Genomic DNA, 13,072 nt, shown 5'->3' with positions numbered 1-13,072 from the left:
AGAACAAAGAACAATCACTAAGAAAAAGTTTAAAGAAGTATAAAAAAGTCAAATATGAAGAAAAAATGGATCATTTCTAAAAACTATACTTAAAGGAAGTCAGGTAAAGGCAAAATTTGACACAGAGAAAACAGCAAGATGGTAGACTTAAATCGTATATATATGCATATATATAAAATCATATATATAATTATGTAAACATAAATCATCCAAATATACTAATTAAGGTAGTGCTTGAAGACTGAATTAAAAAGGCAAAACTGTACATAAGAAATCCATCTTAAATCTATAAATATTCATAAGTTAAAAGTAAAAGTTAAAAAAGTAAGTTAAAAGTAAAAAAGTAAAATAAAAACTCAAAGTGTAAAATAAAAGAGTAAAATAAAAAATAAAAAAATAAAAAAATAAAATTAAAAAAGTGTAAAATAAAAGAGTAAAATAAAAACTCAAGTAACTATATGAGTATCAGAAGAAGTAAACTTCAGGAAAAAAAATCATTACCAGGAATAAAGAGGAAATATTTAAAATGATATAGGAGTCAATTCTTGACTTTTATATGTCAAGAAAACTTAGTAATCATAAAGTTCATACCTTAAAATACATAAAGCAAAAATAGATAAAACTGAAAAAAAAATACAGAAAAATCCATTATTATAGTTGGGAGTTGGTAACACTAGTCAGAGCAAGGAGACAGAAAATCAGTAAGGATACAGAAAGCCTGAAAACACAACCAAACAACTTGACCTAACTGACTTTTTAAAAGAACATTCCACCTACAACAGCAAAATGTTTTCAAATGTTGCTGGAACAGTCACTGATATAACCCATATTCTGGGGCAAAAAGTACATCTCAATAAATTTTAAAAGAAAGAAATAATACAGAATTTATTCTCCTTTCATGACAGAATTAAACAAGAAATCAGTATCAAAAAGATATTTCAAAAATGTAATATTTGGAGGTTAAACAACAACTTCAAAATAACTCATGGGTCACAAAGGAAATTTTAAAATCTTTTTAATTGAATGAAAATCAAAACAAACACCAAAATTGTTGAAATCCAACTAAAAGAGTACCAAGAGGAAGAAGAAAGGTCTAACATCAATATCTTAGATTCTACTTTAAGACCCTAGAAAGAGAAAAAAACTAAACCCAATGCAACATGAGGGAAATGATGAAGACAGAAAACAATGAAATAGAAACAGAAATACTAGAGAAAAGTCATTATAGTTCAAAAGTTAGTTCTTTGAAAACATTAGTAAACTCCTATATAGTTAAATCAGGATAAATTTACTAATATGAGGAATTAAAGAGGAAACATACCTACAGATTCTACATATATTAAAATGATTTAACACAGTATTACGACAATTTTGTGCCTATGTATATCTGATACAGAAATGTAATGAAAAAATTATCTGAAAGATACAAACTACAAAACCTTATTCTGAAAGAAATAAGTAACCTTAACTTCCTTATTATCTACAAGAAATTAAATTTGCAGTTAAAAGCCTTCTCACAAAGAAGATGTCAGGACTAGGTTTCATTGGTAAATGCTACCAAACGATTAAGGAAGAAATAACACCAACTCTATACATTATTTCCAGGATATTTGAAAGAACAAATAAAACTTCCCAAGGCATTTTATGGGACCAAAATTAACCTGATACAAAATGAAGAAAACACATTACAAGAAAAAAAAAAATCCATCAACTGGAGAATGTATAAATACACAAACTGTCCATCCATAAAATAGAATATTACTCAACAATAAACAAGAACAAACATACACGCAAACTCATGATCTCAAAAGCCTTAATGAAAAAACAGCTATATGATTCTACTGATGTCACATTCTGGAAAAGGCCAAAACTCTAGGGACAGAAATCAGATGAGTGGTTGCCAGGGACTGCCCGGAGGGCATAGATACAAAGGGGTGTAACTTCTGAAGTTATGAAGATATTAGCATCCTGACTGTGGTGAATGTCTCACTACTATGTATGTTTTTCACAAGTCATTAAATCAAACAACTTAAAAACATCAATAAATCTGAATTCTAAAAATGAATTATAAAATTAAAGGAATTGTTGCCTGGCTTCAAATAATATGGTTAGGGGGATGCCTGGGTGGCTCAGTCAGTTAAGTGTCTGCCTTTGGATTGGGTCATCACAATCCCAGAGTCCTGGGATTAAGTCCCCACATCAGGCTCCTTGTTCAGCGCGGAGCCTGCTCCTCCTTCTGCCTGCCACTCCCCTTGCTTGTGCTTGCGCTCGCTCGCTCTCTCTCTCTCTCTGACAAATAAACCGATGAAATCTTAAAAAGAAAGAAAGAGAGAGAGAGAGAGAGGAAGGAAGAAAGGAAGGGAGGGACGGAGGGATGGAAGAAAGAAATAGTTAGGTGAGTGCTTCCAGTTAGCTTTCTTGGTCAGCCTCAACCGATGAGCAGATGTCGTGCTGTTCTCAGAATGGCCTCCGTAAATCATGAAGCAAGACAATGGCTCTAAGATCAAACAGATCTTAGATCTATCAGATTCCACCAATTGTGGGATCCCTTTAACATAATCTTGCTTTGCAAACACTCCCTGACCTGAAAGGGACTCAGCCAGGTGAGCATCAAGGTCTGACACTTCCCCCTAATTTTACTTCCAGTCTTTTCTTTTTGTTTTTTACTTTTTATGTTTTTTTCTTATTATGTTTTTATGTTTTTTACTTCCCAGTTAACTCTGAATTCTTAACTTCATCTCTGTGTCTGCTTCCTAGAAAGGCTAGTCTGTGACAGACCGTACCTGGAATAGTCTGAAAAAGCAGGCCGTAAAATGGACTTTGGGGACTCTCTCTAACCACGAGCCCTTTAGTAATGAGGTCCAGAGCACTTGAGGTTAAGTGGTGTGCAGAAAGCCCCAGCACAAGGTAGAGAGCCCAGTGTTAAAACACTCATTCACACGTGGAAAACCAGGATGCTGTACGATTAAAGTGGAGTGCCCTCGCCAGTGGGATGATTCAGGCATCTGGAATGTATGGATAGTGATACAATGTAACAACAATGCAATTACATAGCTCTCTGTCCCTAAATTGCACTGATGCCCTAAGGTTGGTAATGCAAAACTGAGGGCAAGTAACCAACAACTGTAACAAACAAAAAAACAAACCAGTGTCTTTGCTAGCTTACAAAGAAGTCCTCACCTCATGCGGTGGGTGAGCACAGGATGAATCCAGCACAGGATTGGATAGTCTCAGTGGCTGAAGTCCAAAGACACTCGGATGTTCAGCAGGAGCAGGTTTGTAACAGCAAAATCAGAATTCTCATTAAGAAAACCCGGTATCCCAACACACACCTGAGTAGATGTTCCTGAGACTCGGACCTCCCCAGACTTCTGAATCTTCTGAGTCTGAAGAAGTGATCTCAACGTCTCCATTAGGAACTATCCAACTCTAACCACCAGCAGCAAAACAGAAGGAAAACACAAAGGTCTTCCTCTCATGAGACACATATGTCTACCTCAGGAGATGTCCCCAGTTCTGCTTCTGGCCCTCAGGCCTATAAAAGAGTTAGATCACAGCCAGGGACATGTTAGGTCTGGTAAGAGAGGAAATGGACATTACTCCCAAAGGAGCTGTGCACCTAGATAGCACATAAGCAGGACTGGGAGATAAATCTAGACCAGGAGAGCCATAAATAAGACTGAGTGTATCAGAATTTGCTGACTTGCTGCACCTCCTCAGAACACAATACATAGCATTTTGGTAAGGATCCCAGAAGACGGTGCAAAGTCACTGCTAAGGTGACTCCAAGAAACTGGAAACCAGCAATGATCCACAATGTCTAGAGCTGAAATGCCTTAACTGCAGAGACAGAATTTTGAGGAAGGGATTAAAGGCTCATAAAACTGGGCAGGCTAGAATGGACATATTCTGTGAGGCCAGAAGATCCACCAAGAATTATGGTCCATGGAAGGACCCAGAGGACACCAAGTCAGCATGGCCATCAGAAATACATTGGTCAGAATAGAACCAAAATCACTAAGAAAAAATTCAGTGGCCCTCCTCTGCAAGCCAAGGTGAATATAAAGAGCATTTCAGGGCACTTGACTGGCTTAGTTGGTTAAACATCCAACTCCTGATTTCAGCTCAGGTCATGATCTCGGGCTCTCCTAGGATCAAGACCCACATCAGGCTCTGCGCTCAGCACAGAGTCTGCTTGTCCCTCTCCCTCTGCTCCTCCCCCACCCCCTGCTCCCGTTCATTCTTTCTAAGATAAATGGATAAATCTTAAAAAAAAAAAAAGCATGCCATAGACATTAGCTTGCTGAAAGGAATGGGAATAATAGCATCTTAAACTAATACTAAATATACCCTAAGAACCCACTATTCAACCTCTTTTCGCAAATAGTTAAGGTCCATCTCTCCATCACCTGAGGAAACAAACTGAACTTCTCACTACAAATGGAAATTCTCTGGAACTTATGATGGGGATTCCTCATTAACACACCTTGGCCAAACCCTGGAGAGAAGAACATTCAGTCTTGACAAAAAGTTCACCAACAAAACTATACGCATTCCTCCTTCCCAACATTTAAAGTTTCTTTCTGCCTTATGGCTACTATACCAGATGCTGTGAACCTCAGTTCAGGACAGGTGAGAGATAATGTCTACATGATAATGAAGCAGAGATGGTTTATCCCAGAAAATGTGGAAGTAAGTTGTACAGCTTTAGGGGAAAAAGTCTTAGCAAGGAAACAGGTACGAATTTAGACAAATAGGTAGAGAAGATGATTTTCGAAGGAGGAGAGTTTGTCACAGAATTGAGGCAAAATGGCCGTGTCCGTCTTTACATCCTTCTTTGCCTGATTAATTCCTACCTGTCCTGTAGGAGCCACACCGGCAGCCGGATTCATCCTACCTGTCCTGTAGGAGCCACACCAGCAGCCGGATTCATCCTACCTGTCCTGTAGGAGCCACACCAGCAGCCGGATTCATCCTACCTGTCCTGTAGGAGCCACACCAGCAGCCGGATTCATCCTACCTGTCCTGTAGGAGCCACACCAGCAGCCGGATTCATCCTACCTGTCCTGTAGGAGCCACACCAGCAGCCGGATTCATCCTACCTGTCCTGTAGGAGCCACACCAGCAGCCGGATTCATCCTACCTGTCCTGTAAGAGCCACACCAGCAGCCGGATTCATCCTACCTGTCCTGTAAGAGCCACACCAGCAGCCGGATTCATCCTACCTGTCCTGTAGGAGCCACACCAGCAGCCTTGCCTTAAGAAGAGCTTTCCCTGTTCTTCACATCCCCCACATCTTGACCTCAGGGTGTCGCCACAGCCACTATGACAGAATGCCTCCTTTTCTGTTGTGATTGATTTTATGGAGCTAGAATTCACATACCATAAAATTCAAACTTTCAAGGTGTGGGATTCAATGTTCTCGGTATATTTACAAGTTGTGCAATCCTCTCCAAGTCTGGAATATTTCAACACCTCAAAGGAAGCCCCATACCCCTTAGCAGTCATTCTCCATTCACCCTTCCTCCCAGCCCTTGGCAACCACAAGTCCACTTTCTGCCCCCATGCATGTGCCCACTTCGGACATTTTGTACACACAGAACTATACAGTATGTGGTTCTTTTGTGTGCCTTCTTTCCCTTAGCCTAATGCTGTCAAGTTCTATCTATGTGGTAGCAAGTGACAATATGTACTTCTCTCCTTTTCATGGCCAAATCCTATTCCATGTGTCTCTATGCACCTTGTCTTTACCCATTTGTCAGGTGAGAGACAGTTGGATTCTTTCCACTTTACGGTGACTATGAATAATGTGGCTATGAACACAGATGACCAAGTTTCCTAGTGGACCTATGTCTTCAGTTCTCTTGGATGTATGCCTAGGAATGGAATTGCTGGGTCTGCGTTCAACTTTCTGAAGAACTGCCGAACTGTTTTCTATTTTACATTCACACCAGCAATGTAATTGTCTTTCATTTATCTAGCCCTCAGATTTCTTGAGGGCAGGGACTCTCTTATGTTCTCCCATATCCCCAGCATTTAGCACAGTGCCTAATGCAATATGGTTGTGTATGAGTATCTGTAAAGTGAATGACTAAATTAAAAGCACAATAATTTTTTTCACCTTAAGCCTTCTTTTGGAGAGATACTTACCAAAATACCACTTCCTCACAATGCTCCCCCCAAGTACCTTTAACTTTCTTCTCTCCAGACTCCACCTCTGAAACTAATCTAAGTAAATAAGACTCTTAGGTACCAGCGCTTCTTGAGATGGGTGCTGTACGATCACCAGACCAGAGGATTGGGATCTACAAAGGACTCCTCACCGGCACATTAGAGAAGTTAATATAATATAATCTGATGGTAGAATCAAGTGTTTCTTGTTTCCAAGTTTCAAGTTTCCAAGTTTCCAATTTTCCAACTGGCAGACAGGCAGATAATTCATGTGTATTTTCAAAGTCATTCTCCGGGAAATACAGCCGAAGACGTATTTGACTCTAGGTCTCCCTCTGCAGGCCCTGCTGTCACTAACGCTGGAGGGAGGGAGGGAAGAGAGAGCAAAGTGACTGCTGCATGGGGCCAGAGGCAACATATGGGGCCCAGCCCATTACAAAGGCAGCCAGAGGAACTGCAGATGAAAGGGCCTTCCAGTTCTAGCAGCTCTGGGTGGGGATTAGCCTCACATGACTGGTACTTAAGTAGCCTGATGACTTCCAGCTCTGGCCAGTTAGAGAGACTATTGCATAGAGCAAATACTCACTTTGATCCTCAAACACAAAGTGGACATGATGCACACTTACACTTTAAACATGACCAACTTCTCTTGTATGAATTGGACAGGTCTCTAATAAAATATGAATATACATTAATTCCCTGCAAAATCTCACAAAAATCTCTCCACTTCCGCTCTTGATAAACATCTACTGGTACGGAAAGAGAAGACTCCCCTGATGTTTTATATAAGACACATCACACTGTACCCATATACTTGGCATCATTTCAGATTTTTTTAAAAACAGAAGTCATGTATAACAATGTTGAATAAATTCTCAAACTTTTGTATAAAGGACCTGCCGTAAGCAGAATGCCCTTGGGCCAGAACCCCAAGGTTGCCCAAGCCCTAATTCCTAGAACCTGCAAACATGTTACCTTACAGAGAAAAAGGGACTCTGCAGATGTAATGAAGGTTATAGACCCTAAAATAAGGAGATGATCACGATAATCTAGACGGACTCACTGTGACCACATGGGCCCTTAAAAGGAGAGCTCTTTCTCTGGCTAGAACCAGGAAAGATGCTGCAGAAGAAGTCAGAGAAATGTGAAGGGTGAGAGAATTTTGAACTACTACTGCTGAAAGGGGACCACACGGAAAGCATGAGGACAAATGTGGGTAGTCTGCAGGACCCCGCAGCCCAGGCCCCAGAATGACAGCGGACAAGGAAACGGGAACCTCAGTTCCATAATCACAAGAAACTGAGTCTGGCCAGTAACCTGAATGAGTATGGAAGCAGATTCATCCTCAGAGTCTCCAGACAACGACTCGGTCCAGCCAACACCCAGATTTCAACCTTGTGAGGTACTGAGCAGAGGCTCCAGCTGAGCCATTGTCCTCTTAACTTCTGACCCAAAGAACTATGAATAAATACATTCATGTTGTTTTAAGCCACTGAGTTTGTAGTAATGGGTTATGGTAGCATCAGATTACTAATATCTTACCAAATGACAGTATATTAAATTCCAAAATTCCATGGTAATGAAGCACAGTAACCACTAGAACAATCAATTAAAATTGCACACTCCTGGAACCAATTCCCATTTCGCTACCAAAACATTATTTGTCATGATAAATACATGAGAGATTTCTAGTCATAATTATAGGGCAGTTTTTAAAATTATATCTAAGAACAATGTGCCAGTTTCCAAGTAGTTGTCCTCTTCAACACGCACAGCTTTAGCATTCATTTTTAAAAAGTAAACAGATGATTGCTTTGTCACACCTTTCATACTGGCTTATCCATTGATAAGGTTCACTTCAGGTATACATCTCTTTCATAATATATCTAACATATTTAATTAGATTCCTAGTTCATGTACCCTGTATTAGTCACATTAACAAAAGCCAGTGATCTTTAATAAAGTTGAATGAAATAATGTTTTCAGAAACATAAGTACATAAATTATGTCAAAGACTTATAGGTCTCAAAAGTACAAGGAATTCTAAGGCAAAAGTCACTTATATTTTTAGTATATAAATACATAAAGCCAATAACACTGACTTACTTTTTAATAAGACTTCATTAGTCTAATGACAGTATTTTGGTGTTTATGTTTCTAAATTCATAGCTTCAAGTTGCATGTGACTTCTTGCAAGCACATCACAGTTCCTGCAGTTCCTGACCTGAAGAACACGTGCTTGGGATATTTCAAGTTCTACCTGCTCCAGCCAATGTTTCTAAATTACAACAGGGCCACTGAAATTAGACTTTTCCAGAGACTCTACACGATGATATAAAATCTAGATTTGGAACACGGACACTTACTTTTTCTGAGTTCTTTCAGCCAGCCTTGCGATCTCTATCGCGGCCTTCCTTGCTTCAAAATCTTCCCTTTTCACCACCTCTCCAGTCCCTCGGTAGCCTAGCTCCACCAGCTGGCGGGCCAGGTTTTCATCCTAGAGAAAAAGATAAATTTTAAGATTTGTGCACGAATTAGACATCTCAGTTTTTATTCAATGTATACCAAATAACTGTTTTAAATGAAAAATCAAATTTATTTTTTATATATGAGACATGTGAGATATGAAAACTTAGAATTCTTTCTAATGATACTTTCATCAACATTGGATTGTCACCCTTTTCCCACAGATGTACAATGAAGATAAAAAGGAAACATCAGTCACTAAATTTTCTCTAAGGGATTAAAGGACAAAAGTCTGTTGTGTTTTTAAACCATTTATGAGAGCAGCTGTAGATAATTAATAGAGTATCTTTAAAACAATAAAACTGAGACAATAGTTCTCATACAAGAAAGACTTTTAAAAAAACCACTTGCACAAGAAGAGAATTGGGTTCCTCCCATAAAGTGCAACATTTCAGAGACTTACTTCCTTGAAGTCAATGAACTGATGACACAGAGCATTAAAACTTCAAATACAAAATAAAGAGCAGATGAATTTCCTATTTAACTGGAAAGATATTGTTTCCATATAACGTTGGAACCAATAAAAACAGCAAAGAAGAAACCCAGAAAGATGACAACAAAAAAGCTTCAAGCTGAAAAAAATTTTCCCACAATCCTTTAGCCCTTTCATATTTCAGCTACTTTAAGAAACGTCTCACACATTTGTGTCGCCTGCATAGAATATTCAAAAAAGAATACTGTTTCCCCATAATATGAAGAGGTGACATTTTATGTTGAGTTACTGATACAAAGACTAAAGTATTACATAAAAATATGTATATATTAATAATGTTCTTCATATTATCTTGGTTAAAATGAAATAAGCATACATTTTACTGTTACAGACAATTTATACATCACTGTGGAAGGCAAGAACCACCTGACAGGAAAAAAAAAAAAAACCTACCTGACAGGATTAAATGAGAAAATGTAAGAGGCCCGGTTAACAATCGATTCAGCCCTTAGAGGTTGGTTTAAAATCCAACCAGCAGGAAGAAAACATTTAGACATTATCAGCTTAGAAAACGTGCTACTTTCCTTTGCTAAACATTAAAAGCAAACACAGTTGACTGTCAAACAGCACGGGTCTGGACTGGACAGGTCCACTTACACACATTTTTTCCTCAATAAATATACTGGAAAATTATTTAGAGATTTGCAGCAATTTTAAAAACTCACAAATGAATTGTGGAGCCTAAAAAGAGTGGAAGAATTATGAAAAAGTTACCTGTGTCATAAATGCATAAAATACATGTAGATACTAGTCTATTTTATCATTTACTACCCTAAAAGATACACAAATCTATGATAAAACATCAAAGTTCATCAACACTTATAGACTGTACACCATCTTTTCATCCTGGTGTCAGAAATACCCATAACATCTACAGTGATCTGTATCCTATAAGACAATAGTGATATAGATACAGACAGACAACTCGTCTTATCAAGAATTGATATAAACTTTAAATTTAGATAAACAACAGTCCAGTACTATAAATGTGTTTTCTCTTCCTTGTGATATTCTTTCTTTTATAATTTTATTTATTTATGTGAAAGAGAAAAAGAGAGAGAGAGACTGTGAGCAGGGTAGGGGCAGAGGCAGAGGGAGAAACAGACTCCCCCCTGGGCAGGGCTCTGTTCCAGGACCCTAGGCCATGGCCTGAGCTGAAGGCAGCGGTTAACAGACTGAGCCACCCAGGTCCCTCCATACGATGTTCTTAATAACATCCCTTTTCTCCAGCTTACTTGATTGTAAGAATATAGCACACAATACACATGATATACAAAACATGCATGTTTTATGTTCTCTCCTCAGCTGTTTATGTTCTCGGTATGACCACTGGTCAGCAGCAAGCCATCGACAGTTAAGTTCTGGGGGACTCAAAAGTTCTCCACAGATTTTTAACTGCATGGTGAGTCCAGAACAACAGGTAGCCCCTAAGCCCCTGTTGCTCAGTGGAACTCCATGTAGTAATGGGGACGCACTTGCCACGCTAACACAATGCAAACCACCACGCTTGGGAGGGCTGTGGGCCTTTTTTTCTGACTCGTTTCCCTGCTTATTAGACTTGTTATTGCTCGGCTTTCGTGAGAACCACAAAACTAAGCAAATGCCTCCACCTAGTGGAATTAATATTTAATAGAAGAAAGTCGGGATTTTGGATTTGGTTTACAGAAGAGAGATGATTTGAGTGTAAGTTTACATAAGTACATGCTAAAAGTGAGCAAATGGGAACAACTCTCAGCTAAACTCTGACGCTGTGGGGTTTTTCTAGAAGAACATAAAGGACTCATAGTCAACACAACATTTGACATAGTAAAGCCCACTAAAAAGTGGCTCTTTTAATTTCATATATGGCATGAACTGTGCATTTCTGAGGGTCTTACCGGGCCACAAAAAATCATCCGGATAGCTCTGCACTCATCTACGCTAACGTGCAGAGCCACAGAGAGCAAGACCTACTGAGAAAACAAGCGGAAAGCAGACGTTGGTTGCCTCACCCACCCCTACTTAGGAGAATCCTAAGTCATCTGTCCACTTTAAATGGTTAATCATCTCCAAAGAAATTATCCTTAAAGAAACCTAAGAAACAAAACATTTTTACTTATTCACATATTTATCACTTCTGATGTTTTATTCCTTTGTGTATACCCATGTTTCCTGCTGATATGATTTTCCTTCTGCCTCAAAATCTCTAACATTTCTTGTGGTATAGGTCTGCCAACAACTAATTACCTTGCCTTCTGTTTGACGGAAAAAAGGAATTTCACCTTAATTTTTGAAAGACGTTTTTGCTGAGTTGGTTAGTGTTCCAGGTTGACTTTTGAGCTTTCAACACTTTAAAGATGTCACCCCATTGCCTCATGCCTTATACTACCTCTTAGTGGTGTTTAGTCTTTCCTGTGTTTTCTTTTATATAATGTGTCATTTCATTTTAGATTCTTTTAAGATTTTCTCTTTATTACTGTTTCAGCAATTCTAAGATAGTTCTTGGGTTGGTTTCTTTGTATTTATTCTGCTGGAAATGTGCTGTACTCCTTGGCTCTGTGGATTTATAGTTTTCACAAAATCTGGAAACTTCTTAGGCATTATTTTTTCAAATATATTCTATTCCCTACTTCCCTCTGACCCTTCTGGGATTCTACTTACATTTTTTGGAAGGGCAAAAAGATTATCATGTTCTGTAAAACTCTAATGGTTTTGATTTTAACAGTTCATCTGAGTAAAAACAGGTGATCAGCCCTGATAATCCAAGCATATAAAGAAGGCAGTAATCTTGCATTAATTGTCAGTGCTTCTTCCCTTATGTGAACATGAGTCACTGACTTTTAGAGGCCAGCAGTTTGGAGCAGGTTAACTATAAAGAGGCATCATGCAGAGTAGAACCCAGACATGGGTCGCCCTTAAAGAGAAGGCTTCCTTGCTGCACATGAACCATGAAACATGTGGCAAGGCAGAGGCCACCCAAGTGGGCAGCAAATGTCTGTGCAAGACTTAATTCTGACTACACGACTATTCTTCTGGGATAGACGATAGACAGCTCTCAGCTGCTGGAACAGAGGTTTGACCCCAAGGATGTGCAATGCAACAGTGCCTTCCAATTGCTGTGGCCCTGGACTCTGTAGAATTGGATTGGGACTCCAGGGTTCCATCCCAGAAGGCCACAAAGCTCCCCAGGGTCATACTGATTTCTGGAAGGCTACAGGTCTGTGGCCTGGCCTGCACAATTCACTCCCCAAACAAAGCTGGGGCTGTACTGTCCCCAGGTCTTTGGGCCAGAGCCCATGCCGCCCCCAGCAGCCCTGGAGCACAGGGCCTCCCACACTGGTCCTCTAGTGGGGCGAGGGTGAGCGGTAGATGAAGACTGGAACTGGGTGTTAGCTGGTGTGACCCGACTCCGAACAGGTGAGTCCAGAACCACAGGTAGCCGGCATCTGGAGCACCGAGGGACTTCTCATCCGAAGGACAGAGAGAGAAACAGAGAAAGAAAGAAAAGAGGGAGAGAAGGAAGGCAGGGAGGAAGGCAGGGAGGAGAGAGGGGGAGGGGAGGAGGGGGAGGGAGGTGGGAGGGAGGGAGGGGGAGGAGGAGGGGGGGAGGAGGGGGAGGGGAGGAGGGGGAGGGGAGGAAGGAGGGAGGGAGGCGGGGAGGAGGCAAGAGGAAGGGTGGGTGGGCGGGTCTGTGGCCACCAGCGTACTTAATTTCGCCCACAGGCTACTGAGGCTGCCTTCGCTTCTGTCTTGTGTTATGATGTTACTATGTTATTATGCTGGAAAAGAGTCATTATTGTAGTTCCATCTTAGATTTCTTCGACTAAATTCACTGATTTGTTCTACTAGGGTTCCAGTTTAATTTTCTTGGATTCTCATGGCAGATAATCATACTGCCTTTAT

The 13,072-nt window shown here is 39.9% G+C and overlaps 1 protein-coding gene across 2 annotated transcripts in view; it reads right to left on the bottom strand.

Annotated features, from left to right (window-relative positions):
• Window positions 1-13,072, bottom strand: part of CFAP299 (cilia and flagella associated protein 299) — a 615,785-nt gene that overhangs the window by 569,029 nt on the left and 33,684 nt on the right. For both annotated transcript variants that reach the window (XM_032334707.1, XM_032334706.1), the window contains exon 2: window positions 8,538-8,668. In XM_032334707.1, the coding sequence (XP_032190598.1) occupies window positions 8,538-8,668 (131 nt within the window). The remainder of the gene's footprint in view (window positions 1-8,537; window positions 8,669-13,072) is intronic.

This window comes from Mustela erminea, chromosome 2 (genome assembly GCF_009829155.1).
Source record: "Mustela erminea isolate mMusErm1 chromosome 2, mMusErm1.Pri, whole genome shotgun sequence".
Classification (NCBI taxonomy): domain Eukaryota; kingdom Metazoa; phylum Chordata; class Mammalia; order Carnivora; family Mustelidae; genus Mustela; species Mustela erminea.
The sequence above is the reverse complement of the archived record's forward strand: the minus strand, read 5'-3'. Positions and strand labels throughout refer to the sequence as shown.